Genomic DNA, 27,272 nt, shown 5'->3' on the forward strand with positions numbered 1-27,272 from the left:
CCAAGCTTCAAGATTGGCCTAGACTTTTCTCCAGTTGTTAGATACTATAGCCTCCTATAGAGGACTGAAGGAGGAATGTGGCTAATCTCACTAGGCAGAGAGCCTGGGCCCTGGGAGGTTTGCAGCCACTGGCTCTGGGGCAAGTCGCAGTGCAGCACCTGGCAGGCTCCAGAATGGCAGAAAGGAGGCAAGACAGAGGTTGAGCATGTCTTCTTGGGGGTCAAACAGATCCACATTTTTCAACCTCTTGTGGGGTAGTTTGGCTTGGTTTCTCTTATTTATTGTCAACATGACTATCAGGATCATGGAAATTCTTAGAAACTTACACTGTGGCAGCTCCTTTCTGGTGGAGCTATAATACCCAGATTCATTAATGGGATTTCTTCTGATTTCTAAAGGAGTTTGTAATGGTACAGGGAAGAGGAAGTGGGGCAGCATCACCGAATAGCATCTACTGCCAGCAACTTCTGACGGTGGAGAATTTCCTAAAGAAAATTTATAATTTGATTTAAAAACAAATAAATGTGTGCGTTGTTGATAGCAAGAGTAATTTTCATGAAAATGCCATAGATGTGAGCAAATGTTTACAGTGTACTAAGAAGCCCAGATTCAAATGGAAGTTTCTGACATGTTTTTCAACCACTGCACATAAGCGTGTGGGGCAGGGAGGAGACTGATGTAGCCAAAACTGGTATAGAGTGCATTTCTGAAACCCAGAGCCTTCTCTTGAAGCTCTTTACCATTAATCATATAGCCCCTTTTTTTTTTTTTTTTTTTTGAAACGGAGTCTCGCTCTGTCACCTGGGAGGGAGTGCAATGGTGCAATCTCAGCTCACTGCAACGTCCGCCTCCCAGGTTCAAGCGATTCTCCTGCCTTAGCCTCCCGAGTAGCTGGGATTACAGGCACCCGCCAACATGCACAGCTAATTCTTGTATTTTTAGTAGAGATGGGGTTTCACCATATGGGTCAGGCTAGTCTCGAACTCCTGACCTTTTGATCCACCTGCCTCGGTCTCCCAAAGTCCTGGGATTACAGGTGTGAGCCACTGCGCCTGGCCCATAGAGCCTTCTTAAGAAATCATTAGGTCAGCCCCCTAAACTCTGCAAGTACCATTTAAGAAATAGTGTGGGGTAACCTGTGATCTCTATTATGACACTGACTAAGGTAAAGGGGAGAAGACGGGCTAAGCTTGGCTTTATATATAGCATCAGTTAGGACTGCAAGCTCTGGGGCCAGACTGCCTGGGTTCATGTCCCCTCACTGCCACTTTTGAACTGAGTCAAAACCGACGTACTATAGAAAGAGCCTGAGAAACCAGAGGTCATACCTTTGCTCCAGCTCTTTCTATGTGATCTCCAACAGACCCAACAATGAGTCTCAGTTGTCTGTTCTGAAGATGGAGTGAAAGCACCCTGTAAATGGCTGGTGTACAGCAGAGGCTCAGTAAATGTTAGCTTTTTTTTTTCCCCCCTTCCATTTCTTATTAGCAATACTATGAAAAAAATAGGAATATATAGAGCACAGCCTTTTCTCTATGTCATTTCCCATACACTTTTCCAAAGCTGAGGCTGGCATTTGGGAAGGGTGATGGGCAGGAAATTGACCTTTCTAAATTTGGTAGGTGAATAATTACTGTCAGGTTCTAACAGCGAATGCCCAGCTGCTGTGTATGTGTGTATGTGTGTATGTATGAGTGTAGTAACTTAAGAAAATTTTCATAGATATCTATTGTCTACCAAATAAAGTTATGAAGTCACAGAACTATCAAATGTGAGCATAAAGATATCAACCAACTTACTTTTCCAGCTTTACCCTCTGCACCTCTCGTAGACACTCTGCAATAAGGCCATATCATCTTCTAGTCATTCCCTCAATGTACCTTGAATGTACTTTCTGACTTAGGTCTTTGCCCACCCCATTTCTCCCACCTGGAAAACATTTCCCCCACTTTTAACCTAAGGCAAACCTATGTGTCTTTCAAGAGCTAGGTAAGTTTAAAAGAAAAAAATATATATACCTTTCCTATATGCCTTTCTCCAAATAGACCTGTCTGTGGCCTCCCTCCTCTGAATCTCCAGAGTACTTACAACATTTGCACTTCCCATTTTCTCCCTTGACATACAGTTAGTTGTGGCCAATTCTCCTCTCCCCACTGGGATTCCTCCCATGAAGACAGGGCCTTTACCTTCTGTTTCTTTAGATCGCTGTGCTTCTTAGCACGGGACCTGGCAAAATCAATGTTTGCTGCATAGTTTGTGAATAAATTAATTAGCTAATTAATGTAGGCATTTATATGTGAATAGTTACCAACCACTAGCACAAATTAAGTCCCATGATGTACTTTTCCTTTTATATCTTTGTGATCTACATGGTTCAATCATTTCTGATGTCTACTTTTCTTTCCTAGCAATCATCACAAAACTGGGATAAAAGGCTAAGTATTGATTCTTCGCTCCCAAGTGGCTTTGCTAGTCCTACAAATGAACTACCTCCAACTCGTATCAAGGAAAGCCACATTTTGGAAGGGCTAAGAAAGCTACAGAAGCGAAAAGTGTTACTTGAACCCCCATCAGTGATAACCAAATGGGGTTATAAAGATTGCATGAACTCGAATGAAGGAATATATTCTCCTGGAATTAGAAGTAGCAGCCTCAAGGAGTATCCCCCCTGCAAAACAGCTGACCTGGGGAGCCCCTGCAAGGAACCCCACAAGACATTTGTTTATGATCTAGATTCCCACGATGATGCGGACGATGACCCTTCCACCTTAGCATTGCTCCAAGCAGTTCCAAACCAGAGCTGCAGGCCACATGGCAGTAAATTAACCCACAGTGTTTCTGACAGTCTGTTTGGCTGGGAGACAAACAGAAAACACTTTCTGGAAGGCACATCCTCAGTTTATCCCAAGGAAAGTCCTGAAAAGCTGACAAGTTGCACCAGCAGCTGTCCCTTAGAGATGAAGCTGTGCCCAAGTGTGCAGACGCCTCAGGTACAGAGGGAGAGGGGCCCACAGGGCCAAGGCCATGGCCGCATGGCTCTCAACCTCCAGCTTTCAGACACTGATGACAATGAAACGTTTGATGAGCTGCACATAGAGAGCAGTGATGAGAAAAGTCCTTCAGACGTGTCATTGGCTGCCGACACCGATAAGTCCGTGGAGAACCTGGATGTCCTTGTGGGGCTTGGAAAATCTCTATGTGGGTCTCCTGAAGAGGAGGAAAAACAAGTGCCCATCCCTTCAGAGACTAGGCCAAAGACTTTTAGTTTCATTAAGCAGCAAAGAGTTGTAAAAAGGACTTCTTCAGAAGAATGTGTGACTGTGATATTTGATGCGGAAGACGGTGAGCCCATTGAATTCAGCTCTCACCAGACTGGGGTTGTCACTGTTACCAGAAATGAGATTTCCATCAATTCAACTCCTACTGGACCCAAGGCAGAACATACTGAGCTTTTACCTCAGGGAATTGCTTGTTTACAGCCACGAGCTGCTGCAAGAGACTATACTTTCTTTAAAAGGTCTGAAGAGGACACTGAGAAAAACATTCCAAAAGATAATGTAGATAACGTTCCCAGGGTGTCCACTGAATCTTTCAGCTCCAGGACAGTGACACAAAATCCTCAGCAGCAAAAGCTGGTCAAACCAACACACAATATTTCATGCCAGAGTAATTCCAGGTCTTCGGCGCCCATGGGCATCTATCAAAAGCAAAATCTGACAAAAATACCTGCCAGGGGCAAGTCTTCACCTCAGAAATCAAAACTAATGGAGCCCGAAGCCACCACACTACTCCCTTCATCTGGCCTGGTGACTCTTGAAAAATCACCAGCCTTAGCTCCTGGGAAACTCTCACGATTCATGAAGACTGAGAGCTCAGGGCCCCTCTTTGAATTACGACCAGATCCACACATTCCAAAACATCCCGCCCAACTTCCGCACAGCTCCAGGATGCCCAGCAGGAGGGACTGGGTCCAGTGCCCCAAGAGTCAGACTCCAGGGTCACGGTCAAGGCCTGCCATTGAGTCTAGTGACAGTGGAGAGCCCCCCACGAGGGATGAACACTGTGGCTCTGGGCCAGAGGCAGGGGCGAAATCCCCTTCCCCTCCGCCCCCTCCAGGCAGGTCCGTCTCCCTGCTGGCCAAGCCCAGCTATGACTATTCACCAGCACCTTCATCCACCAAGTCCGAAACCAGGGTCCCCAGTGAAACAGCAAGGACCCCATTCAAATCACCGCTGCTGAAAGGAACCTCTGCTCCGGTTATTTCTTCTAATCCAGCCACGACAGAAGTGCAGAGGAAGAAACCTTCTGTGGCCTTCAAAAAGCCTATCTTCACTCACCCTATGCCCTCCCCAGAAGCAGTCATTCAAACCCGATTCCCTGCTCATGCCCCCTCCAGCTCCTTCACCGTAATGGCTCTGGGGCCTCCAAAGGTCTCTCCGAAGAGAGGTGTCCCCAAAACCTCTCCTCGCCAAACACTTGGGACCCCACAAATGGACATAGGATTACAGACTCCCAGGATCTCTCCTTCAACCCATGAGCCACTGGAAATGACGTCCTCCAAAAGTGTATCTCCAGGGAGAAAAGGACAATTGAATGATAGCGCCTCCACACCCCCCAAGCCTTCCTTCTTAGGGGTAAATGAGTCACCATCATCTCAGGTCAGCAGTTCCTCATCGTCCTCATCACCCGCCAAAAGCCATAACAGCCCTCATGGTTGTCAAAGTGCTCATGAGAAAGGACTGAAAACTCGCCTTCCAGTGGGACTCAAAGTGCTCATGAAGTCTCCCCAGCTGCTCAGGAAAAGTTCCACCGTGCCAGGGAAACATGAAAAAGACAGTTTAAATGAAGCCTCCAAAAGTTCCGTGGCTGTGAACAAGTCTAAGCCAGAGGACTCCAAGAATCCAGCAAGCATGGAGATCACAGCGGGTGAAAGAAATGTGACCCTACCGGATTCACAAGCACAGGGCAATTTAGCTGATGGGCTTCCCCTGGAAACAGCACTACAAGAGCCATTGGAAAGTAGCATCCCTGGGAGTGATGGAAGGGATGGGGTAGATAATAGATCCATGAGAAGATCCCTTTCCTCCAGCAAACCACACCTAAAACCAGCTCTGGGTATGAATGGCGCCAAAGCCCGCAGCCACAGCTTCAGTACACACTCAGGAGACAAGCCTTCTACGCCCCCCATGGAAGGGTCAGGCAAAGTCCGAACTCAGATCATTACCAATACCGCCGAGAGAGGCAATTCTCTTACCCGGCAGAACTCTTCCACGGAAAGCTCTCCCAACAAGGCCCCTTCTGCTCCCATGTTGGAGAGTCTCCCCAGTGTTGGGAGGCCCTCGGGGCACCCCTCCTCCAGGCAGGGCTCCCTGGGGAGCTCAGGCAGCTTCAGCAGTCAGCATGGGAGCCCAAGTAAGTTGCCTTTGAGGATCCCTCCAAAGTCTGAGGGACTCCTCATCCCACCTGGAAAGGAAGACCAGCAGGCCTTCACCCAGGGAGAGTGCCCCAGTGCCAATGTGGCTGTACTTGGGGAACCAGGCAGTGACCGCCGCAGGTGCCCACCCACCCCAACAGACTGCCCTGAAGCCCTGCAGAGCCCAGGGAGGACTCAGCATCCAAGCACTTTTGAAATAAGCAGTACATCCAAGCTAGAAACTTCTGGAAGGCATCCAGATGCCTCTGCAACCGCGACTGATGCTGTGAGTTCAGAAGCCCCCCTCTCACCCACAATCGAAGAAAAGGTCATGTTGTGCATTCAGGAAAATGTGGAAAAGGGCCAAGTGCAAACAAAGCCCACCTCTGTGGAAGCAAAGCAGAAGCCTGGGCCTTCTTTTGCCAGCTGGTTTGGTTTTCGGAAGAGTAGACTTCCAGCTCTGAGTAGCAGGAAAATGGACATCTCCAAAACCAAAGTAGAAAAGAAAGATGCAAAAGTCTTGGGGTTTGGAAACAGACAACTAAAATCAGAAAGAAAAAAAGAGAAAAAGAAGCCTGAACTACAGTGTGAGACAGAAAATGAGCTTATCAAGGACACCAAGTCAGCAGATAATCCAGATGGCGGTTTACAAAGCAAAAATAATCAGAGAACACCACAAGACATTTACAACCAACTGAAGATTGAACCAAGGAATAGACACAGCCCTGTTGCATGTTCAACGAAAGACACCTTCATGACGGAACTCTTGAACAGGTAACTCACTGGAAAAGCAGGTAGCAATGTAGAGGGGTCCCTCCACCACCTTAAAAAGAGTTGTTTGCTTCCTGTGCATTAAAGGCCAGTCAAGCATGTTTTTTCATACAGGCAGAAATGAATAGTAGCAGTCTTTTATACATTAGCCAGAATTTAAACAATGAAATAAAAGTTAGCAATAAAATGATCATTTAGTCCATGTTACTTTGTTAACCAAACCAATGGTCTTTGAAATTAAAGAATGGTAAGTTTTATCAGGGTTGATAGCAATTCCACCTACACTAGGAGCTATGAATGTACCCAGATGGCGTGAAATGGAAGAAAATTACACATACGTTTTAAAGCATGCCGATTTCATTGATTATACCTAGCAAACATATACTTGGAAACTTTCCAGAAATAATTATATTTCTTGCTGCTCTTAAGCTAAAAATGTAGTTAATAATCACTCTTCAGTGGTTTTTATTTTGCCCCTCTCCACAAGAAATCACAAAAATAAAAAATACATTATGATATTGTCAAATCTAAATTGACATGCTACTAGAATATTTGAAGATTTGATCAAGGCCCATGAGAAACCCTTATCCCTCAAAGGTTTAAAGACAAAGAGCTACAAAGAGGTTACTTTAAATATTAAAAAGATTGGGAAAAGGAGAGTGATTGAAGAAGGAGCAAGGTAACTTATCAGAGGAATCACTTTCTACCTGCAGAGTTGATAAGAAAGCAGCTCCACAGACAGAAAGTGGATCAAGTAATGCTTCCTGCAGGAATGTGTTAAAGGGCAGTTCTCAGGGCTCCTGTCTCATCGGCAGCTCTATCAGTACTCAAGGAAACCACAAGAAAAACATGAAAATCAAAGCCGATATGGAAGTACCAAAAGACTCCCTGGTAAGTGCTCCACCATCCTGGTATCAAGTGCTACAATCTGAGATGTTCTGGCTGGGGTCTTTCTACCGTTTGCTAATGAAAGTGTATGGGTAAGAGATTGCAACTGGGGGAAAGAAAAGGTCAGTGAAAAAGGATTTGTAAAAAGAGAGCGAAATCCTGGTGACAACTGCAGCAGAGAGCTGGCAGCTGGACCTCGAGTGGGCCTGGCTCTCAGGAAATGCTGCTTTTCCCAGCTGTTTTCAGAACGTTGAGTATAATCGCAGTGAGTCTAGGCAAATGATGCTACTGGTATCATCTTCAAATTACACCACTGGGCTGGAAATTTGTTTTGATGATTATTTCTAACATCACCTGCAACCAAAAAGGAATGAACATGATTTTAAAAATAAAAGTGCTAAACAATTTAAGAGAGTATTGCCTATTTTGATGATTTGATTTAAGCATTGTTCATGTTTTATGAAAGTTGTATGTCCAATTCATGCAACTTAGACAGAGGCTATTAAGACTAAGAAATCTTTTTTGGAACTTGGCTCCCTATCATTTAGTCTATTGTGAGGTCCAGAACTCAGGGAGTAGCCTTCTTTTTAAAAATTAAAAAATAAGGCCGGGTGCGGTGGCTCACGCCTGTAATCCCAGCACTTTGGGAGGCCAAGGCGGGCGGATCACAAGGTCAGGAGATCGAGACCATCCTGGCTAACATGGTGAAACCCCGTCTCTACTAAAAATACAAAAAATTAGCCAGGCATGGTGGTGGGCGCCTGCAGTCCCAGCGACTTGGGAGGCTGAGGCAGGAGAATGGCATGAACCCAGGAGGCAGAGCTTGCAGCGAGCCGAGATTGTGCCACTGCACTCCAGCCTGGGTGACAGAGCGAAACTCCTTCTCAAAAAAATAAATAAAAAATAAATGAAAGAGTATTTTTATATTTTCCTGGGGTGTACTAGTTTCAGTTAATATTTTTGTTTTAAAATTACTTTAAATTGCACTTACTCTCTGTACATTCTTCATGTACTTGTGTAAATAATTTGATAGTATTCATTGTTCCTTTTGGCAAGTTCCAGAGCACTTAAACACAAAAAAATTCTCTTTACGGAATTACTATATCCATATCTTTTTGTACTCTAATAAAGAGATTATTAAAATATAGGACATACTACAATTTTCTGAGGGAAAACTTGAAATATTTCCCTGCATTATTTTCTGGGGTCATTCAAGAGTAGAGGAGATTTTAAAGTGACCATGGTTGACATTATTAGTTATTAATTATTAGCTATAAATACTTATTGATGTTTAGATTTCCTTCAAGTTCCACAGACTTTAATTTGAGAGAAATGGATGTTTAAAATTTTTTATTCAAATAGCTCTTGACTCTACAGAGCCATAAGGTCTTTTTTACAAACTCTCCAAAATTATATGCAGATTATGTTCGTTGCAAAAGTTTTTTTTTTTTCTTTCCCTCATCCCATTTCTGCTCTTGGCTTCCATGGTATCATCCCTTCTTTGAAAACACAGATGTCCCCTGCATTATAAAACCACAAATTATAAGCATATCTAAGGCTGCCCTTGTGGTGTCACTGAAAGGAGGAAGAGAGAATGAATGTGTGAAAATGTGCAATATGCTGGAAATTCAATCCAGCTGATGGAAAACTTTGATAGCCTGGCAGAGCCCCTTATCAGAGGCACTCAATTTAACTATGCCCCATTTAATATGGTCCTGACAGCCTAGGGTATATCTTCACTGTACAGAAGTACCAAAAAAACAAAAAGACTTTATGTTTGGCTTTCACAATTTCATTTTTATTTTCTTATTACTTCCTAATGCTAAGGTTATTTGCCATGCTTTTCCTCTCTCATCTGCAGTCTTTCACAGGGTCCTTTGGTCTTTCCAGAATATCTGCAAGAAACACTCTAATTATTTTCTGTGAAGTACAAAGATTCCCTAACGACCCCACATATACATAATCCATATGATGATTTTTCCAGTTAGCTGAAAGACAAATTAGTCATGCTGAGAAGCTTTTCCATACAGAGAAATGTTATTAACCTGGGTAGTTGACCAGCTAGTCATTTTTTTAAATGTAAAATGCAGTGCTTTTTGTTTCATCTCCATAATCATCAGCATGGATTGGGCTAAAATTACTAATTTCACAAAGGACGTTGCTATAGACTCCTTTGTGACTGGTACAAGAATAGGAGGGAAAACTCATTTATTCTATGTTATCAGCCTATATAGGAAGGAGATTAGATGCAAAATGAGATGTATTTTAACACCACAGCACATTGATGTGAATACCCATGAACCTTTTAAAATTCAGAGTTGAAGAGAATTTCCCCCCACTAGGGCTCAAGGTAAATTCACTGTCTGCTTATTTTAAAGTGTGTTGCAAAGAATTGTTTTCATAGCAGTTATTTTGGATGAAAACAATGTCTATATGCAATGCACTACATATCACACTCTTTTTCTAAATAAAACCACTGTTTGAAACCTTATGACATACTATACCACCATCTTTTGTTCTTTACAAACTAAGATTATATATAGTTATGAGAGTCCTAAGGCATTTTTAGTATTCTAATATATAATAATAATAGATTATTTCCATACATATAACAAATCCACATGTGTAGCAAACCTCCGCTTAGTTCACTAGTAACTGCATATTCATTTTTAGTATTGCTAGAAACATTCTAAAATATGTTTAAAAGTCCTATTAATGTTTGTCTGAATTAAATATTTTCTTATTTCAGAGCCTTAATTAGAAGCTTATATCCCCATTTCTGCCATTGTTTATAGACCACTTAGCTCTAATTTTTGTGTAATTTAGATAAGGGCCATGTTACTTGGTACTTTTATTTAAATTATATAAAATCATTATAAAATAGGGAAAAGGCATCTCCTAGAAAGACGGCTTTGGTATTAAGTCAGTAAGTCAGAAAGAGGTACACTATACTTGCTACATGTTTCAAGTTCTTCTTTCCTGTAGATTTAGATAGTTTTCTGAAATGAAAAGTCTCAAAGAAAGACAGCTCTAGGCTCCTATTTAACTATCACTGGACAAAAATAAAAATCATTAACAAAATTAATGAGATCATATACCTTCATCGTGAACCATTTTAATATGACCATTTTAGTATGGGTATTTTAATTTAAATTATGGGTATTCTCTTCACCCAGTGTCACATAGTCTAAAAAAAAAAATCATGTCTGCTAATAAAAAAGCATCAAATACTATCCCATTAAAATGGTACCACGGTGATAAAATGGCAGAAAATAGTACAATAATTACACAAATTGTTATCATCTTATTAAGTTCTGCGAAATGTTACAATTTTAACATCCTTAATTGAAAAATTCTATTCTAAATGGTATTTTGATGCTAATAAGAAACATGCATATTTTGCCCTCCGCCTGCAAAGTTTTCTAAATTAGTAACTTTTCCAAAGGTTATGCTTTCCAGGAGCTTTCTCTCCCAGGATTATTTCCTGTCTCACTTATGTTCTTTTCCTTTTCAAATGAGCTTTGACATCAAAATGTTGGTTTCTTGGGAAGCCGTTAGTGTTAGGTTGATTCAGGGAAGAAATATATATAGAACTCCAAATGAAGGATGTTCTCAAATTTGGGTTTAATTATGAAATTATATCAATGGTGAATTGATATAAAATTGGGTTTAATTATGAAATTATATCAATTATGTCAATGGTGAATTATTTTCTCCCCTTTTCCCCCTGTGTCTCGTGTAGGCACATTTCTTCCTGCCCTTCCTAGAAACAGGGGTGAATAAAATAGAAGTGCAGTGATATTTAATTGTTGCCTGTTGCAGACTGGTGTTTGGAGTAGTTCCTAACTAGAACTGCAGAGCCCCAAAAGATGGACAAGAGTTAGAGATAAATCATTAGAAGACACCCAAAGCACTGACAAGTAACTTAAACCAAAAATGGCCCATGGTTGTTGCTTGTGAGTCACCTTCTACTTTTTACCAAATAGGACATAACTGACATGGACTTGTTTCTGTTCCTGGGATGGCAACAGTGACTGGGACATTTCTACACTTCTACATCTTTTCTGAACCAAACGCTTGTCAGACTTCTTGGTTTTGTGTTCACTCTCCCATTCTTTGCAGTGCTTTCCCACATGGAGACTGTCCCACTTGTGCCTATTTTTGGCAAATGCTTGACCTGGCAGCCCTCTTACTCCCGGGAAAACTCCCACAACTTCCCACCAACATCCAGCTCCTATGGGATCAAGAATGAAAATTAATTTAAATTTCATCCTATGAAAAATATAATTAGCAAGGGGAATCTGCTGCCAAAATAAATTATGCCCCTCATTTCCATAGGCAAATGGATTTTTTTTAATTACTCACCACTTTGCATTGAAATCTATTTGTATGGATAATTAGAATTGACAAGTATGGCACTCTAAAGCACTCTCCCACTTTCCATTTTCTTGCTGCTGCTTCATCCATTCCCATCAAGTTCACAATTTCCCCCAGTGAGTCATCTGCCCCTCATGGGTCATCCAGCCCAGGAGAGCTGAAAGAGCCAGGGGGCTTGTTCACCATCTCAGTTCTTCTCATAAGTCCCCAGAGGCCACATTTAGTGTTTGCGGTTAAGCACATAAAGCCCTGGAATGCCTCTGGCAAGGAGCTGACAGGTAGGACTGTGCAGTAGCTTTTGTTTTCTTTCTTAAATATGATAATTAGAGAAAGGAGGTGGAGAAGGGGCACGGAACGGGTAAGGAACAGTAGGGAAGGGAAGCAGAGAATTATACACACACACATGCATGAAAAATGTTTACTACTCTTAAAATATAGTTTATGGATACTTGGAATATTGCCTTCATATCTAAATGGTAGACACTAAGAAAGAGTAGTTCTTTGGAAGGTCTGGAAAGGATAGCTGTAACAGGACAGGGCACTCTGAAAAATTGAATTATAGCAATGAATAGGAATCAGGAATGCCTGTTCTATAACTGAAATTCTGTATGACTTTGAATAAATTATTAACCCTCTCTGAAGCTCCTTTTTCTTTATCTGTAAGATGAAAACTTTGTTCTAATTATTTGGTTCTTTCATCTAGAATTTCACAGGCCAGCAGAGATGATGATTTACTCACAGTCCAACAGGTTTCGAGGGCACCCCTGCGAGTTTAAAATGTATAAATTTGGAAAAACCCAAAGGAAATACTATTTTACATTAACAGGTGCAAGAAATATGGGACATATTGCCGTAAGAGCTGATATGAAACTGAAAATATGATTTCCTTGTTGTTCTATAAAAGAGGATAAAAGGCTCCCAGTGGATTATTAATGGAAACTGAGGTGTTTGGGGGCCTTTGGGTCACCTTGTCACAAACAGATCCCTGAGCAAAGAGAACCTTGGAAGGCAAATAAGTAGTACTTTGGTCTTTCTCATACTCACAGTGTGTTTCCTCCCTGCCATCTGTAAATATATGCTGCTAGAACACGGTCAGTTAATGAAACCCTTTTTTCCTGCTTTCTTTCATTCTCTGACTTTCTTCCTGTGGAGCTGCTAACAAACAGGGAAATGCCCACAGATTAGACAGCTGAAGGGGAAAGAAAGTGATGAAGCATGGCCTCTTGATACTGAACGCTTAACGATCTGTCCTTGCCAGTGTTGAGTTAGCCATTTACATACTCTCTTGAGTTTACCATCTCTGGCTATCAGCATGGTACAGATTAAGCACCAATTACATTCTAATATTGAAACTGCAGTCATAAAATGTAAATAATTGGTCTTATTCCATTAAGTATGAAAAATAGGAGGCAAAAAGTAGAAAGCTAAATACAGCTCAAGGTCAGTATTCAGCCATATGACTTTCACATTGACAGTATAAAATAATAATTTCTTGGTATTCAGCTCAAGCCCTGTAGCAAATCCACTGGCAACCTCTAATGTACGTGCCTAAGCGGGACACCCATTGCATTGCACTTTATTATCATTGGCTGCTTAGGTGGCTGTCTGGAATGTATCTTAAAAGAGCTATGTAGTGCCATTACCTCTAGAACCCTAAGTTGTCTTGATACTGAGTCCAAGTCTACACAGGCATATTCAAGTGGAAAATTTGAGAATACCAAAGGTCCCCCCAGTAAACACAAATCCGGAGTCAGATTTGTTGCGTTTAAATCCCAGTTCCACCATTTTGACAATTACCTTCTCTATTGCTTTGGGATGGGTCTTCATCTCTAAAATAAAGCTAACTATAGCACCTGCTTCATAGCACTGTTGTAAGGATTTTGAGATCTTACATGCAAACAGCACCTGCCCAGTATGTAAGTGTTCACTGTTTCTATTGTGGTCGGTATTGCTGATGATGCTATTACTTCTCCTGCTACTGGATTGGGAAGTAGGGGGCCTGGGCTTTCATGCCAGTGTTGCCACTTACTGCGTTTGTGCCAACTTTAAGGAGACTTCCTAGACCTCAGAATTCTCATCTGTAAAATACTGGGACTTCATTAAATTCTGTGTAGAGTTCCATCTGATGCTGCCCAATCTAGCGCCTGGGCCTTCCAACTGAAATATAAGAGGGAATGTTTTTGGCTCAAAAAAAAAAAATCTAGATAAATGACTCACTGCTCTAGTTCACTGATCATACATACATCATTGTCATCTCCTTTGATTATGGAAAGAATGAAAAAAAATTATCTTCTTAAGTTACATTCCAGGAAAGAGCCAGCAGACCTAAGTATATTTAAAGTATATATTTTTATTCCTATTAAAATAACTTGCAGTGGAAGTCACTGACTCTGGAGGAATTATACCTCGTTAGACTTTAACGTTTCCTAACAGCCCTGTGTTACTGATTTCATTAATTATTAACAAGCTAAGCTGTTATCTCTAAAATTTTGTGTAGAATTAGATACCCTGTAAATTCTCTCCTTCAGAAATGAGGTTATATGTCTGAAAATAAGCTCCTATAATTAAAACTTGTAATAAAGCCAAATGATGGAGTGCAGAAAAGTAGAATGAAAAAAATATATGTTATATGTATACATACATACTCACACATGTATATACATGCAAACACTCACACCTATGCCCACATATTTGTTATAGAATGTACCATTACTCTGAGGATTGCAAAAGGATCTTTTTAATAAAACAAATAAGAACTTGCATCATTTTCTTCTTCCTGCAGGTAAAAGAGGCAAATGAAAACTTGCAAGAGGATGAAGACGATGCAGTTGCAGATTCTGTATTTCAGAGCCACATCATAGGTAAAAATTCACATATTCATATGTCTTTTATGGAGACTTATTCTAAATGTATCCTTCTTCCAGATATGGTACATTCCTAGAGACCATGTCCCTCTATGAAGACTGAGTGTTAACTATTCACACATGGTTGCCATTATCTCCTTAGACATTGGACGTTACCATAAAATAAGTGGGTCAAAGCAGCACCTATGAGGAAAACAGATATTTCCAAAAGAATGCAAAGCAAACTGATGAGAAGTATTTGTCAATATGAAATGAAAGTGATACTGAGTAATCCAGTTTCTATAATTATCTCAAGAACACCTAGTGGTTAGAAGTGTAGGTGGTGGCTTTCTTAAATGAAATATTTTATAAATTGAATGTTTTACACATAGTAGCAAATATAGAATAAGAAAATACGGTTTGCCAAAACTCTCAACTCTCTTTTTACATCATTTCTGTTAAAACTCAGAATATAGATAGTCCTGTCTCTGAAATAAGTTCAGCTTGTCAGCCACGTCTTAAAATTGTGCATAACCTTGAAGGAACTCAAGTTCCCAGCACGCAGGAACTTTGCTGACCTCTTTACAGCAGCTTGGAGGTAACCAGTGATGGAGAACTTGCCTGTGACTGCATTCCTTGTCAAGAGATAGAAGAAGTGGCACCTTTAGCTCCTCCAGGCCACCCTGGACACTTGAGGAAGTGGTTGTTCCTCAGGCTCTAAATATAGCCATGAATGTGAGCGTGCTGACTATTTAGCTTGACACAAGACACTGAGGCATCATGGAATCACTTCCGCAAGTCACATTTGGGTGTAGGAGACAGTAGTGAATACCATGCTCCAGTATATGACGGCCCCACAGATCCCCAGTGTCCAGTATAATCAGTATCCATTTCTCCTCTCCTTTCACTGGGGGCATCTTTAGCTGCCTACTCTCAGTCTCCCACTATTCGGTGCCATGTTGGCACACTTTGTGGCTGATTTTCTAGCATACTCAGCGGTCTTGTGCAAATGATAATTTATAGTTTGTCTGAGAGAGTTGTTGTACCCCCATGGCTTAATGAGACTGGCATGCCATTATTATTCTTTTCATTCGTAATTGGGAACACAAAAGTCTTAACAAACAGCTGAAAGAGTGTAGTCTGAATAAGATTATTATTCCAAAAGGACATCCTTTATTATAGTTGTCAATGTAAAATGCTTAAATTGGTATCAGTTCTGCCTAGTTAGCTAATATTCGAGTTAAATATTGTTTAACAGCCTTCAAACATGACATTGTGCAAAGCCCTGCTGAGTCATCATTTTTCTATAACGAGGTGTTCTTGGGCCTGTGAAATAATATATATAAAGTTACAAGCTGAATTTTTTCTAAGAGAACTACAGGAATCTCTTCAAATATTTTTTAGTAGGTAGCAATTCTTTGTATCTGTGCTGCTTGATGCCATAACCACCAGCCACATGTTGGCTGTTTCAATTTAAATTAATGAAGCAAGATAAAATTAAAAATTTACTTCCTCAATAACAGTAGCCACATTTTGAATTTTCAGTGGCCCTGTCTTCTGTACAGTCATGGGTTGCTTGGTGACAGGAATATGTCCTGAGAAATGTGTCATTCAGCAATTTCAACGTTGTGCAAGCATCAGAGTGTACTTACACAAACCTAGATGGTATAGCCTACTACATATCTAGGCTATATGATATAGCCTGTTGGTCCTAGGCTACGAGCCTGTACAGCATGTTACTGTACTGAATATTGCAGGCAATTAGAACACAATGGTAAGTATTTGTCTATCTACCCAGAGCTAAACATAGAAAAGGTAAGGTTAAAAAAAAATACGAGTATCGGCCTGCTGCAGTGGCTCACACCTGTAATCCCAGCACTTTGGGAGGCCAAGGCAGGTGGATCACGAGGTCAGGAGATTGAGACCATTCTGGCTAACACGGTGAAACCCTGTCTCTACTAAAAAAAAAAAATTAGCCGGGCGTGGTTGTGGGTGCCTGTAGTCCCAGCTACTCAGGAGGCTGAGGCAGGAGAATGGTGTGAACCCGGGAGGCAGAGATTGCAGTGAGCCAAGATCATGCCAATGCACTCTAGCCTGGGTGACAGAGCGAGACTCTGTCTCAAAAAAAAAACAATTAGCATCAAAGATAAACAACAATATACCTGTATAGGGCACTTATAGAACTGGAGGTTGCTCTGGGTGGGTCAGTTAGTGAGTGGTGAGTGAATGGAGGGCCCAGGACATCACCTTACACTACTGTAGAATTCATAAACACTGTACACTTAGGCTACACTAAATTTATTGGAAAAAATTTCTTCAATAATAAATTAACTTCAGCTTACTGTCACTTTTTTACTTTATAAACTTTTCAATTAATTTTTAACGTTTTGACTTTGTGATAATACTTAGCTTAAAACAAACACATTGTACAGCTGCACAAAAATATAATTTTTATATCCTTATTCTGTAAGATTTTTCTATTAAAATTTTTTTTTCCCATTTTAAATTTTTTGTTAAAAACGAAGACACCAACACACATATTAGCTAGGCCTCCGCAGGGTCAGAATCATCAATATCACTGTCTTCCACTTCCACATCTTCTCCCACTGGAAGATGTTCAGAAGCAATAACACACCTAGGACTGTCATTTCCTGTGATAACGGTGTCTTCTTCTGGATACCTCCTGAAGAATTTCCCTGAGGCTGTTAACTTTTTTTTATTAAATGGAAGGGGTACAGTCTAAAATAACAGTAAAAAGTATAGTATAGTAGTACATACATAAACTAGTAATAGTCACTTATTATCATTATCAAATATTCTGTACTATACATCATTATATGTGCTAGATTTTTCTCTGACTGGAAGCACATAGCTTTTTATACACCAGCATCACCACAACACATGAGTAATGGGTTACACTATGACATTACAATGGTTTAACTATGACGTCACTAGGCAATAGGAATTTTTCAGCTTCATTATAATCTTAAGGGATCACCACTGTGTATGCAGTTCGTCGTTGGCCAACACTTCATTTTGTTGTACATGACTGTATGTTCTATATCGTAAATAGATCACATATATTCCTTCATCACATAAACATATGTGTTCTTTATGAATGTTTCCCTCATCAGTGTTCTGTTGGATAGTGCTGCATTAGATTACTCTAATGGAAGGACATTTGAACCATGTTTTTGATAGATAATTGACTTGGTGTTCAGATCATTGCAGATGTATCTCTTCAAAGTGGTGGAGAACCATATGAATAAGCTACTGCTGGCCACAAGTAAATGACAACAAAAAAGCCTGACAATCCATTACATAAATAATAAAGTTATTATGTTATAATATTATTATATATAGTATATATACCATATATTATATATATACTATATTATTATATATGTTATAATATATATACAATTTATAATATATTATATATAATATATATTGTATTTATATTAGTTATTAATAAAATCATCTTATAGAATTAAAAGACTGGAGGAAGGCAAACATGAAAGAGATGTGTAGCAGATCAACAATGTCATCAAAAGCCCTTTATATACAGGTACCTTTTTCGGCCACATATTTGTATTGTAACAAGAACTCAGGCAAAGTTTTATCCATAGTTAAGAAGAACTCTTGGGATCTATAAGTTTGGGGCACTCAATACTGGTTTGAGCAAATTTGGGTTGGAGAAGAAAGGACAGGATCAAGCCTACTTCAGTAAACTGCACAAGAATCATTGCCAGGGGCAAAAAGGTTGTTTTGTGGTAGAACCCTACTTTTGAAAAGTAGCCTGCATTAAGGCTAAGAATTGAGACAAAGCTATGTTAAGCCAAATAGAGGAGCCAATATTGGCTCATTGTATCTATTTACTTGGCCGTGATTATCATGCTAGCTTTTTGTCCTCATGCTTGTGGCCTCTGGTTGCAAATTGACTCCCAGCACTCTAGTCATTTACCTTTAAGACAAAAGTATAAGGAAGGCTAAAAACGTCACTAGAGTTCCCCCATAGACTACATCTTATGGAACATTGATGAGAAATGAATCATACAGCCAATCCTAGCTGCAAAGGATGCTGGGAAAGTTAGCATGTTGCTTTCCAGCCTCCATTGCATGAAGTAGCTGGGAAAAGAGGACTGAGCATGTCTCCCAGGCTAGCCAGTCAATAGGTTCTCCACAGACCTTCTAAAAAGTCCCTCCATTTTAAGACTGAATGAGACTCAACAAAGTCAAATGGTTGTTTATCTTAATTCCACAAGAATGGCTGAGAATATATATATTTTGCACCCTGATAATACCACTGTTCTTCATGTTGTCTAACCTAAGTGTTGTCACATATTCTTGCAATATTTTATAACCATAATATGTTTCCAATAACAGCAACTGTGCAAATCTAAATGTGTTGTTCTTTTAACCAATATTAACTAATGTCTTTGACAGAGAACAATCAAGAAAGTTGTGAATCTGAATGTTTGCATTTCTATGGTTAAGGGTAATCATGTTAGTTTAATCAAAATGTTATGAGTTGATTACAAGAGAAGACATTGTTAACTTGGCCCAGCGTAGTGGCTGATCTCTGTAATCCCAGCACTTTGGGAGGCTGAGGCAGCAGAATTGCTTGAACCCAGGAGTTCAAGACCAGCCTGAGCAACATAGTGAGATCCCATCTCCACTAAAAATTTTTTAAAAATTAGTCAGGCATGGTGGCATGTGTCTATAGTCCCAGCTACTCGGGATGCTGAGGCAGGAGAATTGCTTGAGCTTGGGAGGTCCAGGGTGCAGTAAGCCATGATCACACCACTGCACTCCAGCCCAGGCAACAGAGCAAGACCCTTCCTCATAAAAAAAAAAAAAAAAGGGCCAGGTGTGGTGGCTCACACCTGTAATCCCAGCACTTTGGGAGGTTGAGGCAGGCAGATCACGAGGTCAGGAGATCCAGACCATCCTGGCTAACACAGTGAAACCCCGTCTCTACTAAAAATACAAAAAATTAGCCGGGCATGGTGGCGGGCGCCTGTAGTCCCAGCTGCTCAGGAGGCTGAGGCAGGAGAATGGCGTGAACCTGGGAGGCGGAGCTTGTGGTGAGCCGAGATCACGCCACTGCACTCCAGCCTGGGTGACAGAGCGAGACTCCATCTCAAAAAAAAACAAAAAAAAGATATTATTAACTAAACCTGCTCTATATTGAAATTGAAGATTCATGCTTAAGTAAAATGAGGCAACTGCATTTTTTTCTTTAAAATTGCCCCCATAAATGTCAGACTAAACAAAGCAAATGGCTAGCCTAGCCTAATAGAAGTATTAACACCAACGATCACAAATGCTGTATTTCTAATTATTCTTTCCTGCTATCTAACTATAATGCATTTACCCTATGTATTGTACTAATTGTCTACTAGAGTTAACAATTAGTAGGAATTCAAATACCATTCATTGTCTTGTACTGGAAACATCAGCCAGTGATAATAAAAATTAATTCCCTACGAGGAAACAGGGGATTTGTAAAATCTTATAAAGAGGAGAAAATGTCCTTCGAGGAATTTGGGGAAGAATATTATTGAAGCAGAACCCAATAGGATTCACACAAAAAATTGAATCCTATTAGGATTGTGTGGTAGGTGTTCATGAAGTGAAAGATACATGTTATTTACCACCAACTTAAAAGAGTTGAAAACAATGATCTTCCCAGTAGTCTAAAGGGCATAGGCCACAGTGACCCCTGGTTCCGTGAGAGCTAATTACCCTCCCCCATTGTCTGGGTGTACTCCTAGTCTCTTCTGCAGGAGCCAGAAGTGTTCCTACTGCCAGACTGTAGCATGACAGAGGACATGGTCTAACCCTGATGCTCTAACTTTCCTTGGATAGCTCTGAGAAGTTGTCTGTGAGGTGCTCTTCTCCCTACTTGAGAAACTGATACTGCCTCCAAAGCATCCTGCCACCCCAATCTATTGTCCTTCCTCCATTCTTCCCCAGAGGGGGCTCTCCTGTCTGCAGCTAATGTATCATGCAGAGGGACAATAGGTGCTCAGTAAATACCTTTGAGTAACTTAACACCATAAACCAGTATATTTCCATTTTTCCAGGGTGTTTCATTTCTTTATTCCTTATCCTCTCCTAGACTTTAGCTAGCTAATGTGGTAAACCAACTCACATCTGTGTAGTTACGGATTATACAGGTACCTTTTTCGGCCACATATTTGTCTTGTAACAAGAACTCAGGCAAAGTTTTATTCATAGTTAAGAAAAACTCAGGCCAGGCGCGGTGGCTCACACCTGTAATCCCAGCACTAGGAGGCCGAGGCGGGTGGATAACCTGAGGTCAGGAGTTCGAGACCAGCCTGACCAACAGGGAGAAACCCCATCTCTACTAAAAATACAAAATTAGCCAGGCGTGGTGGTGCATGCCTGTAATTCCAGGTACTCTGGAAGCTGAGGCAGGAGAGTCGCTTGAATCTGGGAGGTGGAGGTTGCGGTGAGCCGAGATTGCACCATTGCACTCCAGCCTGGGCAACAAGAGCAAAGCTCTGTCTCAAAAAGGAAAAAAAAAGAAAAAAAGAAGAATAAGAACTCTTGGGATCTATAAGTTTGGGACACTTGGTACTGGTTTGAGCAAATTTGGGTTGCGGAAGAAAAGACAGGATCAAGCCTACTTCAGTGAACTGCACAAGAATCATTGCCGGGGAAAAAAGAGTTGTTTTGTGGTAAAACCCTACTTTTGAAAAGTAGCCTGCATTAAGGCTAGGAATTGAGACAAAGCTATGTTAAGCCAAACAGAGGAGGTTTGGAGCATCATCTATAATGGCCATTCTGGTAACACAGACGTTGTTCTTATAAGCGTTTATCATCCAGCCAGAAAGTATCTAATCCACAGTGGTAATGTGCCCATCTGCAGTTAGGTAGAGACAGAAAGAATAAAATAGTCATATGATGTACAGTTGTTATTATCAAGGAATCTCTACACCACAGTCAAATGAAAGTCAGCAAATAGAGCAGCTTCTTCACCCAGTAGAGGAGAGAATGCCTGGCCCAATGCCAGAATGTTGATGGCTGTGGTTGTTTCTTTGGTCAGGAAAGAGGGGAAGATCTCAAAGGCTCTTGAATCAAGTGCTTCACTTCTATAGAGAACAAGACCCAAGATCTAGGTGCTTATCAAAATGAAAGGAACTCTGGGACCTGCTTCATTGTATCAAAGCCCTAATAGAACATGTCTAACTGTAGTTATCCATATGTGGATCCAACCATCTGAATTCTCCAAACCACATTGATTTTTAAATCCACGACTGGATTTTTCTAACCATTACTACCAGTAGAATAAGGTTCAGATGGGACTAGAAGAAACTGTAAAGTGCCATGGTTTAAATAAGAATAGAAATTTCTTGCTGTCACACATGAAAGCCCAGAGGGAGGTGGTCCAAGCTAATAGAGCAGTGCCAGACTCTCCTATCTTGTCCTTCTGCCTCATATGGTTTGCATTCCTTATGATTTTCTCTTTTTTTTTTTTTTTTTTTTTGAGACAGAATCTCACTGTTTCGCCAGGCTGGAGGGTAGTGGTGCGATCTCAGCTCACTGCAACCTCCAACACCCTGGTTCAAGCAATTCTCCTGCCTCAGCCTCCCGAGTAGCTGGGATTGCAGACACGCACCACCATGCCCAGCTAATTTTTATATTTTTAGTAGAGACGGGGTTTCACCATGTTGGCTAGGATGGCTTTGATCTCCTTACCTCGTGATCCACCCACTTTGGCCTCCCAAAGTGCTGGGATTACAGGCGTAAGCCACCGTGCCCAGCCTACATTCCTCATGATTTTCATTCCCGAAGTTACCTCATGGTCTAGGATGATTGTTGAAAAACCACCCCTTATGTCCACTTTCCAAAAAGCAGGAGGATGTTGAAGGACATGGCTTATCGTTTTAAGAACACTTCCTAGCAGTTGCCCCATCCTTTCTGCTAACATCCCATTGGCCAGTGCGTGGTCGGTCACATAGGATAGGAAACATTATTTGAGGAAGGTAGCCGTATGTCCAGCAAAAAATAGAGGTTCTCTTAACTCTGAAAGAAGGAGTTAATGGGTATTAGGGACATCTAGCATCTCAGCCTGCAGCCAGCCCCCTACCACGGTTATCTCCTAACTTCAGTTGATCTGTGCTAAGAGAACACATGCAAATTCTTACTATCATTTAAGAAATGCATAGGAAAGGCCGGGCACGGTGGCTCATGCCTGTAATCCCAGCACTTTGGGTGGCTGAGGCGGGCGGGTCACAAGGTCAAGAGATGGAGACCATCCTGGCCAACATGATGAAACCCCATCTCTACCAAAAATACAAAAATTAGCTGCGCGTGGTGCCACGCGCCTGTAGTCATAGCTACTTGGGAGGCTGAGACAGGAGAATCACTTCAACCCCGGAGGCAGAGATTGCAGTAAGCCGAGATCATGCCACTCACTGCATTCCAGCCTAGGGACAGAGCGAAACTCCATCTCAAAAAAAAAAAAAAAAAAAAAAAAAAAAAGAAATCCATAGGAAAACAAATTTGAAGAGTTGTTAGAAAAGATGTAATTGATTTCAGTGATTTATGCATAGTTCCTATTTTGCATAATTTGAACGATCACTGCTCTATGTGCAGTTAACCTTGAGTAACTTTTTGAGAAAAGATGTTGAACTTGGATTAATTTGCCACTACCATATGTATGAATAAATACGTAATTGGTCACCAACAAACTACGTAGATGTTCAAATAAATATTTTGTGGAATACAATGCATCTAGAATTATCTTTTCCCTAAAATTAAATAGGACATTAGGTCTTCTAGTACTGTAGCTGCCAATCAATTAAAGTCCTGATAATTATCTGTCTCATTTCAAGAATATTACCAATTTCCTCACCAAGAAGATTTGAAGAAAGTTTAGAAATTTAATGTAGAAGAAATGGCATTCATATTTAAAATAAAAGTGTATCTTAGAAAGTTGACCAGATTGTCACAGCTTTTTGAGCGGAAGGCTGCTTAAGTCGAATGTCACATTTTGAATAGTGTGCTAACACATTTAGGCTTAATTGTAGGCAGGAAGAGCTATTGATAATCAAAACAAAATGTGGGTGGGAAGTGCAAATGTTCTCAATAACTTTGATAGATACTGTTTTATTGGCTACTATCAGACTGGCACCAAACTACTTAGATAATCAAAACAAAATGTGGGTGGGAAGTGCAAATGTTCTCAATAACTTTGATAGATACTGTTTTATTGGCTACTATCAGACTGGCACCAAACTACTTAGATAATCATGCCTATGGTTGGATGGGGAATAGGATGGTGTGATTTTGTATGGTTCAGATCCTGTAGTAATATTTGCCAGGATAATTTTACTTCTGCATTTTCAGACATACAAAATAACATTTAAAAGGTACTGTAGATTAGTAGCTTGGGCAAGGAAATGTCCACTGTGGCTGCACTGAGTTCACCCACTTATAACTAACTATAAGTGATAAACTCAAAAGGGAGAGATTGCAACCAGCAAAGGCAACCTGAAATGTAAACTCTGTTTGTCATGAAGTTAGGCCCATGAAAACAGGACCATGTGATATCTTCTGACCAAGGACTGAAAATAATAATATTCATATTTATTCATTGACTGCCTACTACAACCCAAGCCCTGTGCTTATAAAATTACATATCACCCTCCATGTTTTTCATTCCCTCCTGGCTGGTTCTCTGGTTTTACTGTCAGCTTGCTCCTTGTGAGTGCTTTCTTCTCACCAGCAGGGACAATCACCAAATAAAGCTTTGGTGGATGTTTCTGTATTTATGAGCATACTGAATCCTAGTCTATGACTCCTTTCCTCTGTTTTTTCACTAGAGAGAGAATTATGGACTTACAGTGTTAAAAGTATGGCTTTTTCACTCCTGTAAAATTTTTTTTTCACTCCTGTAAAATGTTTACTCCTATAGATTGCACCAGGGAGCTAAATTCTATTTAGTTCAACAAGCCTATATTAAGCATTGTCTGCAAACTACGCCCTGTATCAGCTTCAGGGCATACAAAGAGGAATAAGACATAGTATCTGCCCTCTGTGAACTCCAGTCTAGCAAGGATGCAGAGAAGCAAATAGATAATTCAAATGCATTGTGATCACTGATAAGAGAAACGTGTGTTCTATATACATCTGATGGCACAGAGCAGAGTGCAGAGCCCCGCTTTAGTGGAACTGGGAGCATTGGCTTTTGTCTGTCGGAAAAAGGCAAGTGCAAGTGAGTAATACAGTGAAGTTTAAGAGCATTTGCCATTTAGTCCAATGTTTCCCAAACTTTGCAGTACATCAGAATCACCTGGGAAGCCTCTAAAAATACTGATACCAAAATCACACCCCATATTAATTAAATGACAGTGTCTGGGGATGGAAGCCCAGCATTTGTAGTTCTTGAAGATACGCAGGTGATTCTGATGTGCAGCAGAGTGTCCCAAGGGATAGAATCTCATCAGAAAAGGAAAGATGTCCTTGAAGTCAAGAGAAACCACATGAGCAAAGGTCTAGAGATTGGAAGGCGAATGGCACACTGGAGGGTAGGGGAGTCTGCAAAGACCAGTTTAGCTAGAGCACAGAGAAGATGCAGATACAGTTGGATTTGTAGGATGGGACCAGATGGTAGAGACCTTGAAAGCTGAGCTTAGATATTTGAACTTAGCCCTACAGACAATATATAGACTATGGAGATTATCAAAACAAGACCTATGTGTTAAGACGTCACTTTTGATCACTATGATGCTCATATTTAGACTTTTACAGTAAAATACTTCTTCATTTTCTCTCACTTATCTTTAAGCCAACCAAACGCACCAGTCACCTTCCTCCTCATGAAACACTCTTCCCTGATCAATGGTGTGCTGTGATAAATAGAATCATGTATTCATATGAAAGGATAGACAACCAAGAATATTTAAGGATTGCCAAAGGACTCCCTACCAAAAAAAGCTCTCATACCAGCCTACCACAATATGTCTGAATTTCCCACCCACTGGCAATTCCTTTGAGTGAAAGTCCCCAGTGGTTTGTTATGATACAGGTGATCTCCGGAAAGGCACACAGTGAGCATCACTGGCTGATAGCAGCCGTGTGTTTCTCAGATTAGTACCCCCAGACCCTAAAAGAATGAGCCATGGGGCTGGTACCTTTTCTTGCCATGGAACTGAGAAGTGCTAGAAGGAAGGATTTGATGTTTAAGAAAGAGAAGAGTAATGTGCTACAGATCGGGAAGCTGAGCTGCCAGAGCCAGAGGCAGACCTGCAGCCCTACGAGGTGGCGTGAATTAACCCAGGTACCTGAAGGGGAAAGGCCCCACTGAACAGGCAACAGTGAGACATATTAAGTAAGTTTTGCCCTTTCCCCACCCATTTCCAAGGCCTATTGCTCTAAAGTACAAAGTTGGGGAAACTGAACTAGCTATACAGAGACCCGATTTTGTGCAGTTCCTTCAACTTCCCAAAAGGCAGTTAAGTCACTTAAAGTAAGTATAAGCCTGTGTTTGTAACTTATGGCATAGTAAGGAGTAGGTGAGGGTCAAAACAAAGTCAGACAGCAGTATGCCTCAGCGCAAAAACCTGAAAGCTGTCCAATGTGACAGAAAATTATGAATAAAGTGAGACAATCATGCATATTACATTACTATCTACTCCTTATTAAGAGCTTTCTATACGCTGGGCACTGGCCTGGGTGTTTTATGTAAGTTGCCTTGTTTTGTCCTCACATCAGCCCTGCAAGTTAAGTGTGATGGTCGCTATTTGAAGATGAGGAAATGGATGTTCTCAAAGCTACTGCCTTGCTCAGCAGCGTGACGAGGATGGAGTGGAATCATCATCCAAACCAAGACTATACTCTGTAGCTGTGAAATAAAGTTAAATAACCCCCCAAGAATTCTAAATGATGACCAGATGTTTCTTGGATCACCTCTCAGGCACCAGAGTCCAAGGGTCCCTTTTGTAGATGTTTGGCCAGGAGTTACAAACTCAAAAAAAGCTCCCAGGTCAATGAGTGGTGCAGGCTGGGCTTGACATGTACATGCATATATTACATGAGTGATGATGGGGATTTGAGGTATATATAGAACATGACCTGTTCTAGGGAAGCAGCTCCAGTTGTCAGCATAGAAGAATGCTAGCCCTATGTAGCAAGTCTTCCCATTTTTCACCAGAAGCCAAAATCCTAGATTTCTTATGTGACATATGATATATGTTTAAATGTGGGCTCAGTTCAAAAGAATGAATCTTCAGGGACTTTCTTTTATCTGGCAATGTGCCAAGTTAGAATTTCAAAATCCTCTCACAGAATGCCACATCTACTAAAGTATAGGATATAATATAAAATTCTACGTATTTTCTTAAATGTATGGCTGAGCTGCAGGCAGAGAATTCATCACAGGCTAGGAACAGCAAGAAAGCCGGAATCCATAGGAGCAAGAGAATGCCCTAGCCAGCATTTGCCCATGGGGCATGCGCTAGTCTCTAGTGGCCTGGAGCTAGGGTGACCAGTGGTCCCAGTGTGCTGGGACTTTCTTGGTTTCAACACCGGAAGTCTCATATCCTGGGAAACTCTTCAGACTTTGAAAACCATGTTCTTTAACGTTCCTCAAATCCCCACCATTCACCCTACCCAGAACCTGGTTTTAAGGAGCTAAATTGTTGACATAATGAAAGCCAAGGTCCTGACTAGGGTGAAATGTTAGATCAAAGACTCACAAGCCCCTCCCCGGCATAAAGCTGGACTCCAAAGGGCAGTAACTTCAAAGCTGACCTGTAGAGGAAGATTTTGGGAATAAATTCCTGACTCAGCCTTAACGCTGTCTTAACAATAGCTGGGGAAAAAAGAGGAGGAAAATGTTTCCTCTGAAGATTGTGAATCATTAGTTTGCACTCATGTGGCTCAGGGACCTAATTCACTCTTTTTGTGTCCCATAAATCCCCCAGCTTCAAATTACAAAAGGGTCC

At 40.9% G+C, this 27,272-nt stretch overlaps 1 protein-coding gene across 2 annotated transcripts in view; it reads left to right on the forward strand.

The window, feature by feature from the left end:
* Positions 1 to 27,272, forward strand: part of NCKAP5 (NCK associated protein 5) — a 1,001,373-nt gene that overhangs the window by 884,523 nt on the left and 89,578 nt on the right. For both annotated transcript variants that reach the window (XM_055108553.2, XM_055108550.2), the window contains exons 13-15: positions 2,409 to 6,187; positions 6,898 to 7,075; positions 14,232 to 14,310. In XM_055108553.2, coding sequence (XP_054964528.1) covers positions 2,409 to 6,187; positions 6,898 to 7,075; positions 14,232 to 14,310 — 4,036 coding nt within the window. The remainder of the gene's footprint in view (positions 1 to 2,408; positions 6,188 to 6,897; positions 7,076 to 14,231; positions 14,311 to 27,272) is intronic.

This window comes from Pan paniscus, chromosome 13 (assembly GCF_029289425.2).
Source record: "Pan paniscus chromosome 13, NHGRI_mPanPan1-v2.0_pri, whole genome shotgun sequence".
Taxonomy (NCBI): Eukaryota; Metazoa; Chordata; class Mammalia; order Primates; family Hominidae; genus Pan; species Pan paniscus.